Source organism: Sinocyclocheilus grahami, unplaced genomic scaffold (genome assembly GCF_001515645.1).
Source record: "Sinocyclocheilus grahami isolate Dianchi unplaced genomic scaffold, SAMN03320097.WGS_v1.1 scaffold176.1, whole genome shotgun sequence".
In the NCBI taxonomy this organism is placed as follows: Eukaryota; Metazoa; Chordata; class Actinopteri; order Cypriniformes; family Cyprinidae; genus Sinocyclocheilus; species Sinocyclocheilus grahami.
In genome coordinates, this window is record NW_015505355.1 from 2,055,194 (window position 1) to 2,082,740 (window position 27,547).

The following is a 27,547-nucleotide window of genomic DNA, read 5'->3' on the forward strand; positions in this document are numbered from 1 at the left end:
TGTGATGGTTTCTATTGTTTTTTTCAGCAGGGTAATGATACCCATACTGTGCTGCACATTATTGACAATATTGAGCTGAAGCTTGACTCTGCAAATTTAAAATTGCAAATCAAATCGCAATTGCAATATTTGTCAAAAAAATCGCAATTTGATATTTTCCCCCAAATCGCACAGCCCTAATGAAGTGATACATAGATCAGACAAGAAGAGTCCCCCGCGGGATTCTGACAGCCATGGATCTTTACTGCGCATTTGTGGGCAGGATGTGTAGAAACGCGTGTAGAAATGGATGTTTGGCTGTATTGGATGCGTGTTTGTTCTCAGTTGGGGATCGTGACCAAGAATGGGTCGCAGGACTGTTTTATTAGTGTTGCAGACAATCGGACTGTGCAATATGTGTATGTTATAGGATTGGGAATACGTTTGGATTGAGAATAAGATTTGGATTTTTTATGGAGTGGATTTTCATCCCACTGCGAAGAAAACTGGGCAGCCAGTAGGATTTGTGCTTTTGGTCACATGCCCAGAGCATTCGTGTTGTTATGAACAGGCCTTTAGAAGCCATGATTTACAGCCTCATGTCATTTGGTTAAGAAAAACATCCATAAGAATCCAATTTTACATCATAAAACCTTTTGATGGGGCTATAGGAAACAGAAGAAGTATTCTGAGGTCAGATGACAGCATCATACACAATGTGAAAAACTCCAGAGCTCTATTAGTTCATGACCACAACGAATTAAGCAGCATGACCAAAAGGAAGTGTCAAACTAATTTCACATGCATGAGTTTGAACTAGAGGGTTTTTTGGTCCGTATAAAGCATTTAACAGGTCACAGTTATACCTAGTTTATGGTGGACTGGAAAAGCCTAATTGGCGTAATGAAGTATCTTCAATTAACTGGATTGACTATGTATCTGTCGAACATCTATCGTAAAACTCCTAGTTAGGGTTGGGTATCGTTTGAATTTGATCGATTCCGATTCTGCTTACCGATTCCGATTCTGATTCTCATAGATTCCCAGTTTCAATTCCAATGTGGTTAAAAGAAAGTCAAACACTTATATATCAAACATATTTATTCTGTGTCTCTTTTTGCAAAACATTTAATTGCTGCATAATACCGTGAACAAAAATCAGCAGGCTACATAAAAACTGGACTCAATTAAAAGCTGTTAGTGTGCAAAAAAAGAGCTGCACGATTCTAGATAAATTTAGACTTTTTAAAAAAAAAATTGAGGTTGTAGTTCTCACAATTCTGAAGAAATTAGACAACTAAACAAAATCTCATGGAATGTATGAATAGAATGATTCAATGACTTTAATGGATGAATCAGTGTGTTTGAATGAATCTCTTGAATGAATGATTCAAAGACAAATAAATTTTTAACAGCCCCTTTTCGCCACCTAAAAAAAAAAAAAGTACGCGCACACTGGAATTGATAGGTGGAATCGAAATTTTAATTTACAACACGTATCCGAATCCTGTCCTTAAGTATCCAATTCTGGTATTGGATTCCCAACCCTACTCCTAGTGTTAGTGATAAGAATTATTTTCTGATCTTTTGGTATTGTAGATATTTTTTCATACAGCTATCATGTTGTTCTGCACACATTGCATGTGTGTTTTAATGATCTGAATAAATAGAGTCATTATAATGGGATTTAAATGATTAACCTGATTTATTTGAATAGCTAGATTATAGATGACTTTTCTTCCCTATTAGTCTGCAGTAAATTTTGTGGTAGCATACTTAACAGAGACTAATAACAGGACATGAAAGTGCACATTTGAAGACTTAACAATATTAATTTTAATGACTGATTTTTATTGTACAGTTATCATATATATTTAGAGGAATCTCATGTAAACACGTTCAGGTCATATATCACCTCAAAATAAACGAAATACAATTACATTTAAATAATACAAATTAAATGTAAATTTTACTTTAGAGGAGTTTTTAAAATTATTCTCAATAGTGATTCTCATTAGAGTCTCAGTATGTGAAGCTTGTGAAAATGTTTTATTGTACTGTACATTATAAAAATAAAAGATGGGCCATTAACCAAACAAAAAAAAAATCAATAGGAGAAGCCATAACTCTCTGGCTATATGGTTAAAAAACATAACTGTTAAATGTGTATGTGTGTTGGCTCAGTAAGCCTGAAAAATATCCTTTTGGTGTCTGATTTAAGCTAAAGAAATACAATTTATGTTACCACTGTAAGAATTCCTATGGAAGCCGTTTCCGCCACTGAATAAAAAATAAAAAAGGTAATTGCGACTTTTTATCTCACAATTCTGACTTTTTTTCTCAGAATTGCGAGATATAAAGTCACAATTGCGAGATAAAAACTCGCAATTCGGACTTTTTTTCTCGCAATTGCGAGTTTATATCTCACAATTCTGACTTTTTTTCTCAGAATTGCGTGATATAAACTCTCAGTTGCGAGTTATAAAGTCAGAATTGCGAGATATAAACTCGTAATTCTGAGAACATATCAGTCTTCCCCCTCAAAATTGGACTTTAACTCGTAGTTGCGTGTTATAAAGTCAGAATTGTGAGATATAAACTCGCAATTGCGAGAAAAAAAGTCCGAATTGCGAGTTTTTATCTCGCAATTGTGACTTTATATCTCGCAATTCTGAATTTATAACTTGCAATTGTGAGTTTATATCACGCAATTCTGAGAAAAAAAGTCAGAATTGTGAGATAAAAAGTATGTATGTATGCAGCAAAGTTTTAAAACCATAAAAGTTTATTTCATTGTAATTATTCCAAAAAGGCTAATTATTGTGCGATTACAGCTCACACAACCCACACGATGAATGCACCGCTTAAATGCTCGCATATGCCGTGCACAGACCAAAACCTGATACGACTGGACACTGCTCGTGAGACTGAGTCACCAAGAAGATGAAACACGGTTGAGTGTGTAATCTAGGTTTGAGAGCAGGGTTGTGTATCCGCCCTCGGGACTTCTGAGTAAATGCGGAAATGACATCTTCATGAAGCTCATCCATTGAGCAGCAGCTTTAATGAGAGGTCTCGCACCCGTTACTTCCCCCTCAGCGCACGTAAACAAACGTGCCAACACACAAACACACTGTTTTCACAGGGCCGCCCCACCTTCGCCCCGGGGCAGCGGACACTCGGTGACAGCTGGGGCTGTATTGAACTCATTCACAATCAACCAGTATTCCCTGAAGCGAGCGTGCTAATGAATCTCTCTTTTTCAGGAATCGGGGGCGAGGGAGAGCTCTGGTGGAGGATGAAGACAGCACAGATGGAATGGAGACCGCAGAAACAGAAAGCACACAGGAGACAGGTAACTGCAGCCCTCCTTTCCTTGCTTGCTTTCCCTCTCTTTTCTTCTCTCCTCCCCCACATATACCATGTTTAAACATCTTTTCCCTGCGCTCTGGGTTTCCTGTGTCAGTCTTTTCTTTTCAGCCGTCACATCCCCCTTCCCCAAGAGTCAGAGAGCGAGGCTGCCTCTCCTCTGAGGCAGTTCCAATGATAAACAAAATCACTATGTGGAGCCCAGAATTGATTTTCTTTCCCAGCTGCGCAGTCAATCTAACTCAAACCTTGGCCGGCCGAGGAGGAGCTTTCGAGAGGCTCGGCCGTCCACACTCCTTGAGCAGGATTGATGAGATTTTCGCCCGTCTCCACATGGCTCCGCTCTCTAGCTCTAATTGAAAGGATTTGACTCCAGCCACAGCCTTTCTGCTCTGGAGTCGCCCCAGCACCTCTCAAAGCATGTGATTGAGGTTCGCCGCAGCCGCTGGAAGCTAATGCCCGCTGAAAGCCTTTTAAAATCTCATCTTGTGCATTTTCCCCTCATTTTCTCGTCCCTTTTGCCTGCTCGTGGTTGGCCTGTTGACTGTATGATGTACGTTCAGGTTCACAAGCAGATGAATTACTTGTTTTGGCTTTAGAGGGGTTTGTAAATTAGTGTTATTTTGTAAAACCATTTTTTATCTTTACTCCTAACTCTTATAGGCTAGGTGTCATCAAGAACTGCTTCTGTTTTTAATTTTGTCCTGTTCTCTGAGGTCCACTTACAGTGTTATCAATATTTTTACAAAAAGCATCATAATTTAGAAGTAATAGGCTATTTTCTGTCTTGTTTTTGACCCCCTCATCAGAACGCTCTGTTTGAATAGGTGTGGCAGATTGTAGACTCGGAAGTGAAGACCCACTGCTATGATTGGCTAATAGTTGTGTGTTTGACAGCCTACGTCCTTCACAGGTGAACTGCTGTGATTTAGGTTAAAAATGCATAAATTCTCATATCAAGCGGTCTGTTTAACAGACAAAGCAATAGTGATCACATACATAGGCAGTGATGTAGAAGCAGGTGTTGATCATCTTCTGCGGAGGTGGTGTTTATTCACACTATTACGTCATAAAGTGGCACGTTCCTTAAGCTGTCGTTTTGACAGACAGGCTTCAATATACGCCGTTTTAGATTAATAAGAAAGTTTTGAGGTCTGAAACATACAGGATGTTTTTATAGTACAATGATCTCTTATGTGTCAAAGAATCAAGGTAATTTTGGTTTCTCAGTTCATGACCCCTTTAAGTGTTGTCACCTCACTAGTGTAGAACTAGTTTCTGTGGATACGAATGACATCTCAAATTGTTTGGGTTGTTGAGAGGTGTGCTCATCATTATGAAAGCATTCAAATTAAACAGACATTATTAACTGCAAGAAAAATATTAGTTTATTTAACTGACCATAATTTAGGCATTATCAAATTTACAGTAACATTCAAAAGTTTGGGGTTGGTAAGATTTTCAAGTGTTTGTGAAAGAAGTCTCTTCTCACTAAGGCCCCGATCACACCGAATGCGTTTTTTTTAGGTTTGAAAACGCGAGGCGCAACTTATAGCAGTTTTGTAGTGTGATCAACGTTTGCGTAAGTAGTAGACATATTAGGGAAGTAATACGTAACATTTTAATTATATTTTGCTAAAATGAATGAAATGACTCGAAAAAAGATTCGTTCATTTTGCTGAACGAGACTCAAAGGTCAGAGTCGGTAAAATGATCCGAACTTCCCATCACTACTTTCTAAGCAAAGGGTAAACTTTCGTCACCACAACGGAAGGCCCGCCTCTCCGTTCATTCGATTGGACAATGGAAAAAAACGACAATGACGTCGGACGCTTTTCCGCTCAGAGTTGCTTTTTTTTCAATTTCAGAGCGCTCCTCCAAAAACGCGAGGCGCACAGCAAGCGGCTAAAATGCGAGGCGCCCGGGGCGCATAAACAGCACACAGAACGCTCACTGCCGACAGAAAACAATTTAAAAAAGGCGCCTCTCACTGCAAAAAGCGCGTTCTGTCTGATTGGGGCCTAAGGCTGCATTTAGTTAATGAAAAAAAACAGTTGTGAAATATTTTGAAATATAACAAATTAAAAATCCTATTACATATATTATTATAATATGATTGCAAATAATATTATTATAAAATAAGTATTAAGTATAAGTAAAGTTTAATCCTTTTTTGGGGAATTATAATTATTCAGAACAATTATATCAAGAAAAAAAAAACAATCTGTGAATCTTTTTTTTTTTTGTATTGGTTATAAATTCAGTGAACTGATTTGTATGTAATGAATTGGACTCTCTAATGCCACATCTGCGAGAGACGCACAAAGTGGCAACCAGAAAAAGTCTTGTTACTGGAAAAGCTGCGCAAAACGCGTCATCCGTTGGACTTTTGAAAGCTCCAGGGCTTTAGTTAAAACTACAGATCGTACTTCTGCATTTTTCTATCACCAACTCACTGACAGCTCACTGACATTGGATCAAGCCCAGTGCATTATGTGTGTTGAAGTTTCCCTAGCTTTTACCAAAACTGAATGCCATAGTCAGCCAAGTTTTATTGAAAGCCCATCTTGCCAGTGCTGAATTACACCTGGAAGTATCACTACTTATAGTTACTCCCCAATGCTGCAGGAATCCACAACATTTAGCATCACGAAAACAAATGTATCATGCTTTTTGTCTTGTCTAAAACCTGAAGTAGTAATACTGTAAGAATACAGTCTGTTTTTGTATTTATTTACAATATAGGCCATTTTTCATAGTTGGATTAGTTGAAATTGTCATATTAGTTTCTTCATTCGTTCTGTGGAGCGTGCGTGGAGCTGTAATAACCAGGTGAGTTGTCTTGACACTGCAGGAGAGCTGACGCTGCCTTTGAATATCAAGTCACTTTCACCTTGAAGGCTGGAACACCCCCTGCAGTCAATAATACGAGCTGGCATCATTAAAGGTGCTGTCAGTAACTGCTTAGCCTCCTGAACCCCTGAAATAACCTCTGTGTCAAGGTCACCACTGAAGTAAATGGCACCATAATTATGAAAGACCCTTCAGTACCCAGAACTACTCAAGATTAAAAAAAAAAGTGCTGCTTCTTGGAGGAAGCTGTCAGCCTTTTCACTCTTTTTCTCAAGTGCTGTTCTAACTACATTTGTACTTTTTCTAAAGAAAATGTGAGTGATGTTTGCCTGTGCAAAACCCACTGCCTCAATGCCAGAGTGTTGCAAATGGTTGCCGGGGCATTGCTTTTTAGTTGCTAAGGTGTTGTAAGTGTTTTAGCGTGTTTCTGTTCAGTTTCTAGGGTGTTTTTTTCAGAACTTTATTGTCATTATACAAAAAGTACAATGAAATTATGTGCAATCATATTCAGTGCAAAATCAATCTTCTTACTTCTTACTACTTAAGATTGAACTTCAATCTTAGGGTGTTTGCAGATATTTTCTAAATTTCTGTTTAGATGCTAAAATAGTTTTTTTTGCACATTACTGTTTAGTTTCTGAAGTGTTCTGAGTGTTTTAGCATGTTGTTATTGAGTTAATAGGCTTTTCTGAGTGTGATTAGCATGTCCCCCCCCCCCCCCCCCCCCCCAATAACAGTAATATTGCTATTTAGACATTATAGTGTTCTTAGTGTTCTTTAGCACAGTGACTTTTAGTTGCTAAGGTGTTTTTAGCATGTTGCTGTTCATTTGCTGAACTTCTGAGTGTTTAGCAAATTGGTATTCAGATGCTAACAGTGTTTTTAGCATATTGCTATTTAAGGTATTCCGAGGTCTGAGTGTGTTTAGCGTATCGCTATTCAGTGCAGGCAATCTTCGTAGTATGTTTTTATAGTAGGGCTGCACGATAATGGTTAAACTGATAATCACGATTCTTTTGATAAAAAATTATGATCACGATTATTAATAACAATTATTCTATCAAAAGGGTAAATGCAATAACATTTCGTGTGTCCTTTAACCAACCTCCATTGACTACATATACACTGACTTCATTTAACCCTTTAACTGTCACCCGTCCCCTCTGTGGAAGTTTATTTCACTATATTACAATTAAATCCTAATCTAATCATGACAAACTATATATCGTTGGAAAGGTCTAAGACTCCTAAATAATATTTTACAAACACATTGGTAAAATATCTATGTAGGAAAAGTAATAGATTAATTTATGACAAGAGTGCACCTCAAAAATCTACATCATAACAGGAGTTCTGACCTTTGTCAAAAAAAGTCTTCTTTGTTGCCTTTTTCTCCATCACACTTTAGAAATCATCAGAAATTATATATCAATTGAAAACTTTAAATCTCCAAATTAATCCTTTGAAACCCATTTTAAAATCAAACATTGCATTACCATGAAAATGGTACGTCAATATCATGTTACAAAATGTTTTCGTTCATGAATTATAAAAATGTAAGTTTGGATCGTGCACTTTCACGTCTATTTTCAAAAATGTGAGTGACAGTTAAAGGGTTAAACAACTATGATAATACAAAACTCATGGGTTTGGTTAGTGTTTTGGTATCTGTGTTCACATTAGATTTTCTAAGTGACAATTTGTTTGCAAATAAGACAAACCACTCAGATCGCGCAGTAAATTTGCCCGAAGATCGTTAATACACACTGATAATAACATTGCCATGCCGTTTTCAACTAACATTATGAAAACTGGTAAAAACTTTAGAAACTCGTAATATATCTTTAAATAATTCCAATTTATGTAAATGTCCTCCATTGTATTGCCACAGGTAGCCAAAATGCATTTATTCTTCAAACACAATAGATCCATTATTGAAATTCGGTGAAAGTTTAATCATGGCAGATTTGGTTACACAAGTGGCACAAATGGCTTGTGAACAAACACACATTGGCTGTATGACACTTTCATGTAAGCAGAAATCGCTGTGGAGAGATCGCTAAACTTCAGCACATGTATGTTTTCTTATCATCAGCGCTCGTTCTGCCAACAGTCAGCGCGCGCACAGGGTTGCCAGATTGCACAGATTAAGTAAAACACTGGGCAGAAAGTGTATCCTTAAAGGAGAAAAGTATGGGAAGCCAAACACACCGAAAGTGGGACGAAACAGCGCAGTATTAAAGTGTCGCGACCGACTCGACAGCGCAGAGAGGACGTGTTTGCTAGCACCATTCAACTGACAGCACGTCGCAAACTAATCTCACCAGCGCAGCACTGATCAGATACAACAGCGCAGCGTGAACATTAAAGGAACACTACACTATTTTTGAAAATAGGCTCATTTTCCAACTCCCCTAGAGTTAAACAGTTGAGTTTTACCGTTTTCGAATCCATTCAGCCGATCTCCGGGTCTGGCGGTAGCACTTTTAGCTGCAGCTTAGCATAGATCATTGAATCTGATTAGACCGTTAGCATCTCGCTCAAAAATGACCAAAGGGTTTCGATATTTTTCCTTACATCGTGTGCTAAGACTGACGGAAAATGAAAAGTTGCGATTTTGATATTATGCAGCGCCTGAAAATAGGCTAACTTCCGTCAACATAACCAACGTGACCACCTGCTTGCACAGGGAGCGTGCTGGGGACTATTTTCAGGCGCTGCGTAATATCATTGCGCCTGCTGCACCCATGGTACGGCAGCAAAGTTCCTTGATTATTACGCCGGAATGAGAGTATAGTTCCTAGCCATATCGGCTTTTCCGTCGGTCTTAGTACACGATGTAACTACAGAAGAGTCAAGTTTTAAATAGGAAAAATATCGAAACTCTTTGGTCATTTTTGAGCGAGATGCTAACGGTCTAATCAGATTCAATGATCTATGCTAAGCTGCAGCTAAAAGTGCTACCGCCAGATCCGGAAAACGGTAAAACTCAACTGTTTAACTTCAAAAATAGTGGAGTGTTCCTTTAAAGAATTTGTGTTTTTCCGTGCATGTAACATAATGAAGATAGTATTAAGTTATTAGCTACATGTTTTTTTGCTTATCTTTCTACTACATGTAAACAGTAGTATTGTACTTTGAATAAATGCACATATAATATATAAGACTTTAATAAATTTACAATACTATAGTCCTCTTGAGGAGCACAGCCAGCTTCTAGTATATATATTTTTATTTTGTACTTAGTTATTATTGTTGTTGTCATCAAGTTCTACATTCAGCACAATATTGCCCATTTTAAATTTGAACTATTATTAAATAGTATATATATGGGATTTTTTTTGTCTCAAAGACCAGGGAACGTCCAAGGTAATGTTATTTAACTTTAACATTGCAATTTTATATAATGGCTACAAAAGGTTTGTAAGGCTTTTCTCTACACTCCAAATTAAATAAATAAATAAATAAAATTTAATTAAGTAATTTTTTTAAAATTGGGGACAGTGTATGTAAATTCAATATGATGTATTTTGAATTTTGCACTGCACTGTTTTAGGGTTATCGGAAAACACATGAAAATTAACCATGATTTTATCACACTAACCATTTAACCATAGTAGTTAAATTGTGTGTTAAACAAATGACAATCAATCCGTCAAAATCAATCCATGGTTACTGCACTTTTACTATAGTAAAACCATTGTTTTCTTCCATATTTCCGTAAGGGAAAATTAATGGATAGCCTAATGTCCTGGCAAAAAAGTATCAGTACATTTTACTCTTTTTTTTTTCAGTACAATCATATGCTACAGTTACACAAATATCCTTAAATGTAAAATTTACTTAAAATATGCCTTGATGAATGAAACCATAAAATATTTTAATTCAAAGAGGACAATGGAAGTTTCTGCTTTGAACATGTGGCTACTAAATATACACATGCTTTAAAGTAGCTTTCACTACTACTGTTTATATGTAGTAATATGAAAGATAATAAGCAAAAACATGTAATAACTTAATACTGATCTTCATTATGTTACATGCAGGGAAAAACACAAGCTTCTTTAACGTTCGCGCTGCGCTGTTGTAGCTGATCAGCGCCGCGCTGGTGAGATTAGTTCGTGCCGCGCTGCCAGTTCGATGGCGCTAGCAAACACGTCCTCCCTGTGCTGTCGAGTCGGTCGCGCCGCTCGGTCCATTGACGAACTCTTTATTCTGAGCGTATTTAGCAGAATACAAATGTATTTGTGGTTATATGTTTTTTTTAGCATGTTGCTATTAGTTGCTAAGGTATTTCGATTGTTTTACCATGTAGCTTTTCTGAGTGTTTTTCTGCATTTCTTACCACCTCTAAGTTGTTCTGGGTGTTTGTAGCAAATTGCTAGTTTTTTAAGGCTTTTCTCTACACTCCAAATTAAATAAATAAATAAATCAAATTTAATTAAGTAATTTTTTAAAAACTCTTTAAAAATTGGGGACAGTGTATGTAAATTCAATATGATGTATTTTGAATTTTGCACTGCACTGTTTTAGGGTTATCGGAAAACACATGAAAATTAACCATGATTTTATCACACTAACCATTTAACCATAGTAGTTAAATTGTGTGTTAAACAAATGACAATCAATCCGTCAAAATCAATCCATGGTTACTGCACTTTTACTATAGTAAAACCATTGTTTTCTTCCATATTTCCGTAAGGGAAAATTAATGGATAGCCTAATGTCCTGGCAAAAAAGTATCAGTACATTTTACTCTTTTTTTTTTCCCAGTATAATCATATGCTACAGTTACACAAATATCCTTAAATGTAAAATTTACTTAAAATATGCCTTGATGAATGAAACCATAAAATATTTTAATTCAAAGAGGACAATGGAAGTTTCTGCTTTGAACATGTGGCTACTAAATATACACATGCTTTAAAGTAGCTTTCACTACTACTGTTTATATGTAGTAATATGAAAGATAATAAGCAAAAACATGTAATAACTTAATACTGATCTTCATTATGTTACATGCAGGGAAAAACACAAGCTTCTTTAACGTTCGCGCTGCGCTGTTGTAGCTGATCAGCGCCGCGCTGGTGAGATTAGTTCGTGCCGCGCTGCCAGTTCGATGGCGCTAGCAAACACGTCCTCCCTGTGCTGTCGAGTCGGTCGCGCCGCTCGGTCCATTGACGAACTCTTTATTCTGAGCTCTGAGTGTATTTAGCAGAACACAAATGTATTTGTGGTTATAAGTTTTTTTTAGCATGTTGCTATTAGTTGCTAAGGTATTTCGATTGTTTTACCATGTAGCTTTTCTGAGTGTTTTTCTGCATTTCTTACCACCTCTAAGTTGTTCTGGGTGTTTGTAGCAAATTGCTAGTTTTTTAACACATTGCTGTTTAGTTTCTATGGAGTTGTTATTCAGTTTATAGGCTATACTGAGTGTGTTACATAACTTTTTGCAACATTTAGAAGTAGCCTATTATTGAAATAATAATCCAGATATCACATGCCATTGCGATATGCATATTTTACAGTCTCTTTCATCCATGGGGATTTTTCACCCATTTTATCATCCAGCTAGTGGAAATAACTGATTGCTTAGAAAAATAGTGGCACATCTCTCCAACAACCTGCACAATTTGAGAAATCCGTTCACGTCTTTGGTGCAAATGTTATGGGATGACTTGTTGAAGTTTAATACAAAGCGCCTACGTTTTGCTCAAATCTCTAACCATAAGTATAAGCATTGCTAATAATGGTGCTTTCCTTAATAAGATCCAGTAACTAGTTTTCTTTACAAATTGACCCTGATTTGTAGTGTCTGTTGTAGTTCCATTGAAGCCCCGTGCAATTAGACTGCAGTGGATAAGATGAATACAGGAGGTGGTTGACTGCAGCTGTAGTTTCAATGCGGTCTATTTTAGACCACAACTAGATCTCGGCTCACTAGGAGCTCTTAGTCACAGGTGACTCACACCTCTAATTGTCCACATTGTGTACATTCCGAGGCGACAGTTTTCCCAATTTCTCTCTTATTAACACACGGCACATGTGCTCTGCATATTTCCCCATAAATCAAAAAGGTTACTTGTTTGCGTTCGAAACAGCGAAACCAAAGATCCTGGGTCTTTCTACACTTTTGTTTTGCAGGCTGCTGTTGACATTGTGCAAATCCAGCCATTGTTCACATGTCATTTGGGATCTTTAAAAAAACGAAACATATTGGCCTGAAACTGAAAGGCTGGTTCCCTGGAATCAATTTGCACTGTTCAGAATAAACAAACATTTCATAGATGAAAATTCATTTGAGGCAAAGGTATGCAGTCATAGGCCGTGCATACTTGTCAGTCTCATTAGCCGAGGCTGTGACGTTCCTTTTGAGGGGTTCAACACTTACACTGACCTGGAAATCTCACGTTTCGGTTAAAAGAACCAGTCGTCTTTTTGATAAATGCATAATCTGTTTGTTTACTCCACAATGAAAATATGCATTAGCTTTACCAACTTGAAAATTACAGTGTCATTTGAGCTAAAGAAGCTACAGTTTGAAGATTTCTGCCTTTTTAAAAAAGACAGTAGCTGTGCTTGTATGCCTGTTGGAAGAAAAAGAGGGCCACTTAAAAAATAAAATCAATTTATTCATAAAAATTTTTTCAAATTGACAAATAGACTTATTTAAATAATGTTAAAGGTGCAGTAGGAGATCTTGGAAAATGCTAACTTTAGCCTGATAGCACTGAAAGTGAACGTCCCACCCTCTCTGCAAATTGCATCCAAAGCCACGCCCCCTGAACGCATATACGCTCACAGACCAGAATACCAGAGACAACATTACTACAATACATCATGTGTCATTCACCGGTAAGAAAACGTTATAGTACAGTTAGTAAAAGTACTACAAGACCAGGAAGGAAGATCAGGTTGTTGATGTTTGCCTGCCATTTTCGCTCTGTCTGCACAGCGTACGTGAACGCTCTGAAGACGTAACATGTCTGCGCGAACAGGGTGCGCAGAGGTATGCAAATACACATGTTGACAGGCAGGTAGGAAAGCCAATAAAAATGCTCGGAACGAGCGTTTTGATTGGACGAACATTTCTTTGTCCTACGCCTTCCACAGAATATTTAAATACATATAAATACATTTAGACCACTTAACTTAATGATTGCTATCGGGATGTGAAGAGACTTTCAGCCAGCATACCAAAAATTTTTTCTGAAGACAATCACCTATTGCACCTTTAAGAAATATAATAATGCACTAATAAATCACAGAAAATAGACATCTTTAAAAGTGAATAATGTTTGAAATGTTAGTTAAATGTCACAACATGCTTTTTTGAAATTCATTTTAATGCAATTGTCATGCAGTGTAAATCTTGCATTAAAACGGTTTATGAGTTTTTGTTACATTCAACTACATTTTTCCACAAGAATGAAATAAATAGACCCACTTTATATTAAATGTACAAACATTTAAATTATTCTTTTGATACAGTGCACTTATTGTCTACATACATGTTTTTACATTGTCTTTATTTTATTGTACTAATTTAAAAAATACCTGCATGTAATTACATCTGTAATTCATTTATGTAGTTACAAATTACACATTTCACCCTGACCCTTAACCAACCCTTAAAGGGATAGTTCACCCAAAAATGAAAATTAAATCATAATTTACTCACCCTTGTGTTGTTCTAATGCCTGTTGCCTTTCTTTCTTTTTCGGACCACTAAACCTGACCCTTAACCGTGTCCCACCTTAATAGCAGCAAAAGTGCTTTGCAATTCAACATGAACACAATAAGTACACTGTACCTATAAAATCTTTTTCACAAATACGTAGTAGTTCATAGGGATAGTTCATCCACAAATGAAAAATTCTGTCATTAATTACTTACCCTAATGTCGGTCCAAACCCGTAAGACCTTCGTTCATCTTCGGAGCACAAATTAAGATACTTTTTATGAAATCTGAGAGCTTTCTGACCCTTCATAGACAAAAGTTGCTTGCATTTTTTAATCAGTAAATTGATCATTTGTTTTTATTTTCAAGTGGTTTGCATGTCTGAGAACGTAAGCAAGATGGCTGCTGAATGAACTGACTTTCCTAAAAGGACTTCAAACTTGCTCCAACTCTCCCAACAGAGTATCTGAGAGCAATTAACGATCCAGGCTCTTTGATGCTGCATGTGTTTGAGAACTCGCTGATGTACAAGTGAAATCATGATTGGTAACAAATAAGTGATGCCAAGTTTGATTTTAACAGCATTTCTTTTATTTTCCTCAATGTAGATACTGTATAATAGACCACATAAATGACATAAAAATTCTAAATATAAAAAAATATTTTTAAATTACACTAATCACTGTAGTGTATAAATTCATCTTTAAATAGGTAAATACAGCAGGTGAAACACTCATGCATTTAAGGTTTAATCTTATCAGTTTTGTTGAAAATGTCTGTATTGGTGCAGCTGTAATGAACATGGATGTATCTCTCCTTCTGTGTCTCTCATCAGTCACTAAAGAGCAGCAGGAGGAGACGGTGGGCGCCGCTGCCGTGGCAGTTTCTGCAGAGGGGGAGGAAGAGGAGCAGTCGTCATCCCCTCTTCCTGCGAGCCCTGAGACGGGGGCGGCACAAACATCATCAGCCTCTGGAGAAGCTAAAAGCAGGTCAGAGCAGCATCCTCTCGCCAGGCTGAGTCACCGCCGGCGTGGGTAGCGTGCGCATGCGGACGTGTGTGTGTGTGTCAGTGTGAACGTTTGTGAATGGCTTTGTGATTTAAGCCTGTTTGGCTGTATTGTGCCTTTCTACCAAAATCTCAAAATGGAAGGTCAAACGATCAATGCCTGTTGGCACACTTGTGTGCCGAAGTATGTGTGCATGTATTGCTTTTTGCTACTAGGTTTGGGCGATGTCTACAAAATTGGCATCGGACGATGTCTACAGTGAAACATCGCGATGGACGATGACATCGGCGGGGGGTGGGGGTTTGAGCCCGAAGCATGAATCCTTATAAGGCACAGGAAGCAAATAACGATTCCTAACACTTGTGTCTACACCAGACGCGAGCAGCACGGCGCGACAAAATACTATAGAACCGCTGATCTATAATAGAGATTCATTATATATAGATCAGTGTATAGAACTCATTATAATCAGTGATGCTGTCTACAATGGATGCGCCGCGGCGCAACACGACAAATTCCCGACAGTAAACTGCTGCCACGTTCTATTTATGATGTGCTGACACAAATTTCAAATGATTTTCAATGATCGCTTTGTCGCGTCCAGTGTAGACAGACTTTAGCTGATGCGGCGCGGTGCGGCGCGACAACTGTCGCGTCAGGTGTAGACACAGTGTAACATTTGCCTGTTACATTACAGTACATAAAATTTCACTTACCACATAAACAGAGTAAGGAGAGATGACTGAGGTCGATGGCGAATGATTTGCAGATCCTGAGCACCACTGACAAACATCTAATCTTGTAAAATGTACTTACAAGATCTTGTAATCTTGTAAGTACTGCCGCTCCATAGTTTAACTCATTATAATCAGTGATGCTGTCTACACTGGATGCGCCGCGGCGCAACACGACAAATTTATGATGTGCTGACACAAATTTCAAATGATTTTCAATGATCGCTTTGTCGCATCCAGTGTAGACAGACTTTAGCTGATGCGGCGCGGTGCGGCGCGACAACTGTCGCGTCAGGTGTAGACACAGTGTAACATTTGCCTGTTACATTACAGTACATAAAATTTCACTTACCACATAAACAGAGTAAGGAGAGATGACTGAGGTCGATGGCGAATGATTTGCAGATCCTGAGCACCACTGACAAACATCTAATCTTGTAAAATGTACTTACAAGATCTTGTAATCTTGTAAGTACTGCCGCTCCATAGTTTAAACAGAGTACGCGCGATCGCGAATCTTGAAAGTGAAAGTGAAACTGAAAAACGATCGTGCATTCAAAAGCCGTTTCAATGCCAGGTATAATAGCGGCTCCCTGATGCCCGAAATATATGTAGTATAATTACCCAATGATATAACTGCGAGGGAAAATATTGAAATTAGTACTGTGTATCTTGTTTTTTTTTCCTAGCTGAAAAGATGTATAGTAACTGTTGGTATCAAATAAAAGAAACATAATGCAGAAAAAAGTAAGCTGAAAATACTTATAGTTAACTTATCACAATAGAAGTCAGATGCATTGCATAGCTTATCCTGCTGTTGCATACGTCACATTTTAGCAAATGTGATTGGCAGTCCAGGTATTCTATGCATACTGTGCACTGTATACATACTATATACAGCAGAAATGGTAAGAGTAAGATTTTAGTATGCCATTTCAAACATAGACCTTTTTTGTAACTCATTTGATTGGACCGCCAAAAAGATGATTTGGATTCAAATCCAAAAATGCACATTAACACGTGTAATTGCAGATAACACAAATTTTGCATACTACAATTGTAGTGCGCAAATGCACGCCACATTTTCTTTTAATAAAAACAGCGCATTATGCTGTATAAAGTATATACTGCACAGTATATAGCAGTACATAGCCTTTATTGCTAGTTTGAAATCTTTTTCTTGGGTTTGTCTCTGGGTTTGTAGGCATGTTCATGCACCGTGTCTGTTTGTTTATGCTCTCAGCTGAATGTGCCTCAATGTTGATGTAACACTACAAATTTAAGGTTCCCGTGCCACACATGCACAAACACACATAAACACACAAACCCCTGTCCAAACAGTCAGCTCACCACGGCCGCGGCTCTCCAAGACTCCAGTCCATGAAAGGCTGTTAACAGATTAAAGGCTCTTTGGGACGGACTGTACTGCCCATGAGGGCCAATGATGTGGGGACCCGTTTTATATCTGATCAATATTTATTTCCTCTTTAAGCTGTGATGACAACACAACAACCTCACTGATAACTATTGGAGGATTCACTGCAGTGGTCAAATGTTATGTTTTTGCAACTGCATTAGTTAACTTATCACAATAGAAGTCAGATGCATTGCATAGCTTATCCTGCTGTTGCATACGTCACATTTTAGCAAATGTGATTGGCAGTCCAGGTATTCTATGCATACTGTGCACTGTATACATACTATATACAGCAGAAATGGTAAGAGTAAGATTTTAGTATGCCATTTCAAACATAGACCTTTTTTGTAACTCATTTGATTGGACCGCCAAAAAGATGATTTGGATTCAAATCCAAAAATGCACATTAACACGTGTAATTGCAGATAACACAAATTTTGCATACTACAATTGTAGTGCGCAAATGCACGCCACATTTTCTTTTAATAAAAACAGCGCATTATGCTGTATAAAGTATATACTGCACAGTATATAGCAGTACATAGCCTTTATTGCTAGTTTGAAATCTTTTTCTTGGGTTTGTCTCTGGGTTTGTAGGCATGTTCATGCACCGTGTCTGTTTGTTTATGCTCTCAGCTGAATGTGCCTCAATGTTGATGTAACACTACAAATTTAAGGTTCCCGTGCCACACATGCACAAACACACATAAACACACAAACCCCTGTCCAAACAGTCAGCTCACCACGGCCGCGGCTCTCCAAGACTCCAGTCCATGAAAGGCTGTTAACAGATTAAAGGCTCTTTGGGACGGACTGTACTGCCCATGAGGGCCAATGATGTGGGGACCCGTTTTATATCTGATCAATATTTATTTCCTCTTTAAGCTGTGATGACAACACAACAACCTCACTGATAACTATTGGAGGATTCACTGCAGTGGTCAAATGTTATGTTTTTGCAACTGCATTAAATGATAGAAGATTTGACGTAGCAACATTTCAGCACAAATGAATGTTTGTCCAGTCTGTAGTGAATGGTCACTAAAATAGTTGTTTTCAAGTTGAGGGAGTTTTTTGTCTGTCATGAAGATCTAATGGTTGCACTAGAAAGTTGTGAAGTAGGAGTTACTCATAATATTGCCTTTCACGGTTATGCCTTTCTGTTGTGTCTAAATGTTGTGTAGCTATATTTAAACAAGTTAGCATGAAGCCGTCTCCTCACTCTTATTCCAGTGAGGAGTTCTAGTTTAATTGTTGAAAATTTTCCCATTTTCAGGGAGTGTGAAAATAAAAGACACAGCATGTGTGAATTCTAACACTCCCACACACTTATTAGTAGTATAAACTTTCTTGCTGTCATCTCCTTTGAGTGTAGCGTGTAGAGATTTACACTCAGGTAACTTTTATTCTTTGGAGCTTTTGTTCTCTTGCAGTGTATTTCAGTATGTATGGTACAAATGTAAAGATTCCAGTTCATTGATATCATCGATATCCTTCCTTAAATGCGTTTTTAGAAAGCCGCAGGTTATAAAATGTTTCTGTTTATGCATATTTTACAAAAATAATTATTATAAAAATGGCTTGCATAGTTTCAAAGGATTTAAAGGAGCAGTTCACTGAAAAAGTCAATTCTGTCATTTACACACCCTCATGTCTTTCCAAATCCAAGACTTTCATTCTGTGTTGAAATACAGATGTAGATATTTTCAGTAAAACCAAAAAATTATTGGATGAATTCCAAATAGCCTTTTTTGCGCCTTGAAGGGCACTCGGGGAAGGAGATGTAATTTGAGGAGCGTTCCAAATGAAAAGAGAACAAGTGAATCCCTTCACGAAGGGCCCTTCCAGAAATCCAGATATATATATATATACTGTATATACAGAATGTAATTACAAAATGCATATTTATTTTCAACAACTATAATAACAGTTAGGGATGCACCGAAATGAAAATTCTTAGCCGAAGCCAAACAAAATTAAACACTGGGCCGAAGACCGAACACATTTTTTTGCATTTTCCCCCCCATTTTGCCAATTTTTTTCACCATTGCATAAATTAAATAGCCAAAATGAGCTTAACACGGAACATTTCTAACATTCTAGCAGACATTATACCAATAAAACACAATTTAACTTAAAATAACAAGATAGTAAAATAGTATTTTTTGACCATTTTTGAGACCCCCTTCTTGAATCAGGCATGTATTTTTTACTGTTCAAATAAATGCAGCCTTGCTGAGCAGAAGAGACTTCTTTTAAAACATTAGAAAACATTACAGATCGCAGTCTGAACACTATGTGTGAATGTTATAATAAATGTATTAATAGAGCTGTTGTAATTATTATTATCTTTTTTGTTTTATTTTACAGAACAACAGTAAAATTACAATACAAACATTTATTAACTTTGTTGGAGTTCTTGCTTTTTCTCAGCTTTTATTTGGGCAGAATCCCGCAGGAAGACCTCAGTGCTTCTTTTTGTTGACAACAGTAGATTTATAAATGATTCTCATTACGAATTTGGGAAGACGTTTGTTGCACGTATCGCATTGTCACATGCCTTATAAAAATTCATAAAAATGTTACTGAGCAACTGACGAATAACACTATTTCAGCGCAGATTTTTCTCGCGCTTTGGACTTTGAATCATGCAGCTCTGTTTGAATACATGCAATTCGTTCGTGTATTAGAAAACACATCGTTCTGCAGTTTTATTTAATTGTTTAAAGGCATTTAGCGATTTCAGTCATCATACAGTAACCAGCAACAACCACCCCTTCCACTTCTCATCGGAGACATGCGATGCAGTACTAAACTGTCTCTCGCTGTCGGTGCTTGTAATGATTTTTGCCTCTTTCTCGGACAGTTTTAAATGCTTCCACACTGCCGTCATGTTTGTTGCATTAGTGCGCGCCTCTATTTTATCGCGTCACGTCATGTTCGGTACAATTTATTTGGTCTTTTCGCTTATTGGGGCGAACACCGAAAGAGCTTTTGTTGCTACTTTTGGTCTAATAATTTCGGTTGCCGAACATTCGGTGCATCCCTAATAACAGTAATAGGAAATTTATGTTGTAGTTATTATTTATGTTTAATTGTGTTCTTATGGGTTTGGAATGACATGAAGGTGAGTAATTGATGACAGAATTTGTGTTTTGAATTTGGAATAACTCGTGAAAGATTTACTGAATGGGCTTTGTTTGTGTGAATAACTTAATAAATTGTTGTCTGTGGGAAAAAAAGGTTGATCACGAAGACCCCTAAGGTATTATTTTCTTAATAATATAAGCTACGCAATATCGCGTTCATTATCGCAGACGAATTGCCTTCAATTATGAACGTGATATTGCGTAGCTTGTCAGTGATCTACGGCTCTGTGTAGTAAATGCCACTCCATCTGAAAGCAGGTGATGGAGATTTACTACTAATCACAGAACCGGCTTCACTGACGAGATGTGCATGATAATCGCATGTGATTTATCGTGCAACCCTACTGGAGACGATTGTCATGCTTTTTGCATAGTTCATTATACTTATTTAATGGATATTTTGTGACTTAAATTACATGTTACTCAGACACTGACATATTTGGCTGGTCAAAAGCGTTACACTGTCGCAAAATCAATGACTGTTTTTTTTTTTCTTTTGAAATCCACAAAAGTGGTTTTTATTGTCTCTAATAACAAAACGCGTATGTTGAAACCCCTGCAAATGCATATCCTGTTGAAATCAATAGTGAAATCTTTTTAAAACTGTAGTTCCATTATTACCTCTTAGCAGATTTTGACTCATGTTGTTTATATGTTATACACTGAGTGAAAATAAGTATTTTTTTATTGCAATTGTTGCAGTTTTGCATCAGTAGATCTCTGAGGGTTAAAGGAACGTTCAGCATTCAACCGAAACATTCCTTCAAACCCATTAGAGAACTGTACTGTAATATATGCCATCTCGTTTCACTGGCTAACCGCGCTCCTCTCATCTCCTCACAGCGAACAGCTCTGTGCCTTCTGTTACTGCGCTGGTCGAAGCCTGTTGGGCCAGGGGGATCTGAAGCCATTCAGGGTCACGCCCGGATACGACCCTCCACTTCCACAATCCTCTGCAGAGGAGGGCCACGACCGTGACGACAAGAGTGGGGCTGCCAGCCAATCAGGGAGGCACAGGGGCCCAGAGAGGTAAGCTGATTGGCTGAGGCGAGCAGGGCTGTCTTATGACATCAGCTGTTATGTTTAAATGAGCTCAGCTAAATGGGGCTTCTCTCACAACTGTTTTTTTCTTCTCGGCCGGCCCCTTTGAAATAGATTGGATGCTTTTGGCCATTGTTAGAGAGAGGAAAGTGTTACGTGTGTGTGTGTGTGTGCGTTTGCGCTCTCTGTGACGGTGTTTGTAAGGGCTCTTCTGAACGGTAGGCCTGTTACCGGCTGCGGGGCGCTGATATCTGACGTCACTGCTTGAATCATCCTCATCTGGATGAGATTTCAGGCAGAGACTGTTTGAAAACGGGTTATTCCAGTTGAAAACTGCACGCAGTGCTCTAGTATGTGTGTGTTTTTGCTTAATATCCTGGAGACAGACTCATATGAAGCAAACACAGGATTTGTCCTAAAGTGACCCTCTGCATCGTCTCAGCAAATGGCAATGCTTATTTGTCCCACATGCTTTCATTTAAAGTTCAGTGTCTCCTAAAGCTATGATATGATTGTAGTACGCTTCTGTTAGTATTGGTAGTATACGGTTGGTAGGATTTTAAAATGTTTTTAAAGAAGTCTCATACTAGCCAAGGCTGCATTTATTTGATCAAAAATACAGTAAAACCTGTATTATTGTGGAATATTATTAACATTTAAAATAGTCTCTAAAATACATATTTATATATTTTAAAACATAATTTATTGCTGTGATGCAAAGCTGTATTTTCAGCATCATTACTCCAGTCTTCAGTGTCACATGAGCCTTCAGAAATCATTCTAATGTGCTGATTTGCTGCTCGAGAAACATTTATCATTATCAGTGTTGAAAATAGTTGTGCTGCTTAATATTTAGCTTAAGGATTTTTTTATAAATAAAGTTCAAAATAGCAGCATTTATTTTAAATAGAAATTATTTAATTCATTTAATTATTTTAAATAGTTATAATCATTATCGCCACGTTAATTTAATTCATCCTTGCTGAATAAAAGTATTATTTTAAAAATTAAAAATTAAATCCTGCTGACACCAAACTTCTGAATGGTGTAAAATGCATACTGACATTTACCTTTTATTTATTTTGTGATGATATGTGCTGGTTGACTGTATGTTATAAATTGTATATTTAAATGACTGTAAAAGCTATATGTTGTATATAGCAGTCAAACATTTGGAATAAATTATGATTTTTAATAATGTTTTTGAAAGTAGTCTCTTTTGCTCACCAAGGCTGCATTAATTTGATCATAATACATTAAGTAATATTGTAAAATACTATCCTAATTTTAATTAGTTTTCTGTAATATTTGTGAAAATGTATTTTCTTAAAGCTGAATTTTCAGCATCATTACTTCAGTCTTCAGAGTCACATGATCCTTCTGTAGGTGTAGGTGAAATAAGTATGAAACATTATTGGCATAATTTGCCATTTATGTTGTCCTCTACATTATGAACTAATCTAGCCCGTATTTTGTATGTTTGTTTAAACAATAAACAAATGCCATGTTTGAGCTGCATTTAATGGCATAGTGCTACAGCAACATTGTTTACACGTTACGTGTTAAATAACGCGGCATTATGGGGATAGATGTAAATCCTGAGGCCTGATCTTCATTCACAAAGGTGTGAACACGCACATGGCTGTTTGCTTTTCTGCGAGCGTTCTCCCCGAGCTGATCATTACCCAGCAGCTATTGGGAGTCACAGAGCGAGATGTGAGACGCCGGCCCCAGCGTGTGCTCAGCCCAACAAAGGGCCCTCTCCCTGCTCTCTCGCACAGCTGCCTAATTTGTCTTGGCTCTTTGGAGCCAATCAGCCATCTCCCAGGGGCCCGTGTGACGTAATGTGCTGCCAGTCTGATGTTGGCGGTTCGCCAGCCCTGCTGAGCTTTGTCATCTGTGGGTTGCTTTTCAGCATCATTACTCCAGTCTTCAGTGTCACATGAGCCTTCAGAAATCATTCTAATATGCTGATTTGCTGCTCGAGAAACATTTATCATTATCAGTGTTGAAAATAGTTGTGCTGCTTAATATTTAGCTTAAGGATTTTTTTTATAAATAAAGTTCAAAATAGCAGCATTTATTTTAAATAGAAATTATTTAATTCATTTAATTATTTTAAATAGTTATAATCATTATCGCCACGTTAATTTAATTCATCCTTGCTGAATAAAAGTATTATTTTAAAAATTAAAAATTAAATCCTGCTGACACCAAACTTCTGAATGGTGTAAAATGCATACTGACATTTACCTTTTATTTATTTTGTGATGATATGTGCTGGTTGACTGTATGTTATAAATTGTATATTTAAATGACTGTAAAAGCTATATGTTGTATATAGCAGTCAAACATTTGGAATAAATTATGATTTTTAATAATGTTTTTGAAAGTAGTCTCTTTTGCTCACCAAGGCTGCATTAATTATTATCAGTGTTGAAAATAGTTGTGCTGCTTAATATTTAGCTTAAGGATTTTTTTATAAATAAAGTTCAAAATAGCAGCATTTATTTTAAATAGAAATTATTTAATTCATTTAATTATTTTAAATAGTTATAATCATTATCGCCACGTTAATTTAATTCATCCTTGCTGAATAAAAGTATTATTTTAAAAATTAAAAATTAAATCCTGCTGACACCAAACTTCTGAATGGTGTAAAATGCATACTGACATTTACCTTTTATTTATTTTGTGATGATATGTGCTGGTTGACTGTATGTTATAAATTGTATATTTAAATGACTGTAAAAGCTATATGTTGTATATAGCAGTCAAACATTTGGAATAAATTATGATTTTTAATAATGTTTTTGAAAGTAGTCTCTTTTTGCTCACCAAGGCTGCATTAATTTGATCATAATACATTAAGTAATATTGTAAAATACTATCCTAATTTTAATTAGTTTTCTGTAATATTTGTGAAAATGTATTTTCTTAAAGCTGAATTTTCAGCATCATTACTTCAGTCTTCAGAGTCACATGATCCTTCTGTAGGTGTAGGTGAAATAAGTATGAAACATTATTGGCATAATTTGCCATTTATGTTGTCCTCTACATTATGAACTAATCTAGCCCGTATTTTGTATGTTTGTTTAAACAATAAACAAATGCCATGTTTGAGCGCTCACCAAGGCTGCATTAATTTGATCATAATACATTAAGTAATATTGTAAAATACTATCCTAATTTTAATTAGTTTTCTGTAATATTTTTGAAAATGTATTTTCTTAAAGCTGAATTTTCAGCATCATTACTTCAGTCTTCAGAGTCACATGATCCTTCTGTAGGTGTAGGTGAAATAAGTATGAAACATTATTGGCATAATTTGCCATTTATGTTGTCCTCTACATTATGAACTAATCTAGCCCGTATTTTGTATGTTTGTTTAAACAATAAACAAATGCCATGTTTGAGCTGCATTTAATGGCATAGTGCTACAGCAACATTGTTTACACGTTACGTGTTAAATAACGCGGCATTATGGGGATAGATGTAAATCCTGAGGCCTGATCTTCATTCACAAAGGTGTGAACACGCACATGGCTGTTTGCTTTTCTGCGAGCGTTCTCCCCGAGCTGATCATTACCCAGCAGCTATTGGGAGTCACAGAGCGAGATGTGAGACGCCGGCCCCAGCGTGTGCTCAGCCCAACAAAGGGCCCTCTCCCTGCTCTCTCGCACAGCTGCCTAATTTGTCTTGGCTCTTTGGAGCCAATCAGCCATCTCCCAGGGGCCCGTGTGACGTAATGTGCTGCCAGTCTGTTGTTGGCAGTTCGCCAGTCCTGCTGAGCTTTGTCATCTGTGGGCCGCACTATCGAGCAGCAGGTCTGAATGTGGAGAAGTGAGACGACGGTGGAAAAAGGCAGTTTTAAGGGAATTTCTGGATTGGTTCATTTGCAGCAGCATGATAGAAAATTAACATAGATTTATGATATTGGTTGGAAAATATTGCATTTCATGTAATTGTCATGAACCACTTTTTTTGTTTTGTTTTTTAAATTGAGCCTATTTTTTAAAGGGCTTTTTAAAAAAGATTTTCCTTTTGACAATTAACTGCATTTTTGTCCCCCAGTTGTCCCTGTACTTTCTTTTGGGAAGTAGTCATTATAATTATTAACCTTATGATAAATAGTTTGTCCCAAAATCGAAAGAAATTTCTTTAATCATTAAGAAATTATTATTTCCATTATGAAACCTTGTGTTAAATATTATATATATATATTTTTTTTCATTCATTCATTATGGCTATTTTTATAGTAGTTAACCACCTTTGTTTCCCTTAGATGTTTGTATATTTCTTAATTATTTTGGGAAATATTTATTATTAACTTTATTAACTAGTATATTTAGACATTCACACACAATTGATACCATATCAATTATTGGTCAATATTTTTTTCTTTATCAGTATCAGCCCGTATTAAAGCTGCAGTGCGTAACTTCTTTGGTTAAAAATGATTCGAAATCAATATTTGAGCAAGTACAAAACCAGCCAGTGTTCAAAACTATCGCCTTACTTTAGCCCGATTCACAACGCTTAGCTTATAATAATGTTTTCTAATTTGAGTGGTACGGGTAAGGTTTTCGCGGGAAATTCGAGCATGGCACTGCGTCATTACATCACGTCTGTAAACATAAAGAAGATGTCCCGGCTACTAGGCTATCACATGTGAGGATCCTGCAGGTGGCCGATCGTTTATAGCCTTTTCTCACAGCAGCCAGAATAATTAAATGTATCATTTTGATGGCGGATTGTAATTTTATGAAAGTTTATGAAAATCATGTGAATGAAATTAAATTATATTATATATATATTTAAATGTGCTTCTGATTACAGATAGCCTGGGATTACACAATATTTGTATTTTAAAGACAACCAGTTCGAAGGGAGCATATTTTGCCTTTTGGGTTAAAAGAATTTCTTAGTATGAAAGTCGAGTGGTATGACAATTAGAGATTACTGTACAGAAATTGAAATCTACTCGCTTATACACGCTATACTCATAGGCACGCAGTGCTGATGTTGTTAACATTAACAATTTGAGAATAAAGTATAACAATAATAATAATTTGCATGGTTTGAATGTGATATGAGCTGATTTAGATTTAATCACCATTGGTAGCGCGATTTATTGTAATGCTTTTTTCCTCAGTTGGTCAGAACAAACGTGGCAGATTTGTTACTTACTTGTTCAGATAACAATATCCGGTCAAAATGCTTATTTGAGTCATATATTCCAAGACGTAGGCTAGAATCTGTGAGTGCAAAGTACAATATCCACACCGGTGCGGTGACTGACTGCCACACATACTCTTCAGAACATTAGATTCATCCGCGCTGGAGCCGTGCCGGAGCACAACCCACTCAAGCTAGATAATTCCGCACACAGCTGCAATTGCAGTTTTTCAAACAGAGATGGCGACAAAGAGGCAAAACTTACGGACTGCAGCTTTAAATATTTAATTGTTAATGCTCATTTTCCTTATTTTTACATTAAGATATATTTTTCTGTCACTCACTTAAAATTAATCTTTAAAACAATATTTTAAATGTAATGTTTAGCAAATTGAATATCTCAAGATGAACATCCATTTTTCATGCATACATTATAATAATGTAAAGGCTAAATTGATTTGTAGTTTTTACAAAGATGTTAAAAAAGTTTTTAGCATGTAATTTTTTATTTATTTAGAGAAAATAGAATTGCAAAACCATTAATTTATTAACCATAACATAATTATTGACATATTGATATTGGCCTGAATTCTAATATTAGTGCATCCCTGCATTCACTGTGGTACAAAGAAAAAAATGAAGCAGGCCGCATGAAGCACCTTCAGACATTTCCAGTACTGCATGGTAGTTATATACTGTCATCAGCTGAACCATGTTTGTTTGTGTTGCTTTCCATGATTGAGTTTGTTGGATGGTGTACATCATTTAATTACTTTGTTAGGTTATGCAAAATAGCATGAAACCCCATTTTTATATACAGTATTAGTGCTACTTTGTAAAATAATCTGGCACGTTGTTCTCAGAAATTATATTTAGTATCATCTCCCATCTATTGTTGTGGGATTACTCAGAATGTCAGTCAGAAGCACACGCTGCGTTTGAAATCACCGCTGACCCCTCGTATATGTCAGCCGTCCCAGCAGGTGGATAGAGGAGGGGTGGGTGTAATGAGATGCGCTGCTGTGATGGATGCATTTTTGTCCCATGATGTATTTACGATGAGTCATTTCTGTGTAAGTGGTTAATCAATCAGCACCATCTCACACAACCCCCCCCCCCCCACACCTAAATTAAAATGG

The 27,547-nt window shown here is 36.9% G+C and overlaps 1 protein-coding gene across 1 annotated transcript in view; it reads left to right on the plus strand.

Annotated features, from left to right (window-relative positions):
• kmt2cb (lysine (K)-specific methyltransferase 2Cb) overlaps positions 1–27,547 on the plus strand; it is a 134,740-nt gene that overhangs the window by 12,733 nt on the left and 94,460 nt on the right. Inside the window, exons 3-5 of the mRNA XM_016283713.1 lie at positions 3,246–3,334; positions 14,718–14,871; positions 21,033–21,218. Of these exons, the coding sequence (XP_016139199.1) occupies positions 3,246–3,334; positions 14,718–14,871; positions 21,033–21,218 (429 nt within the window). The remainder of the gene's footprint in view (positions 1–3,245; positions 3,335–14,717; positions 14,872–21,032; positions 21,219–27,547) is intronic.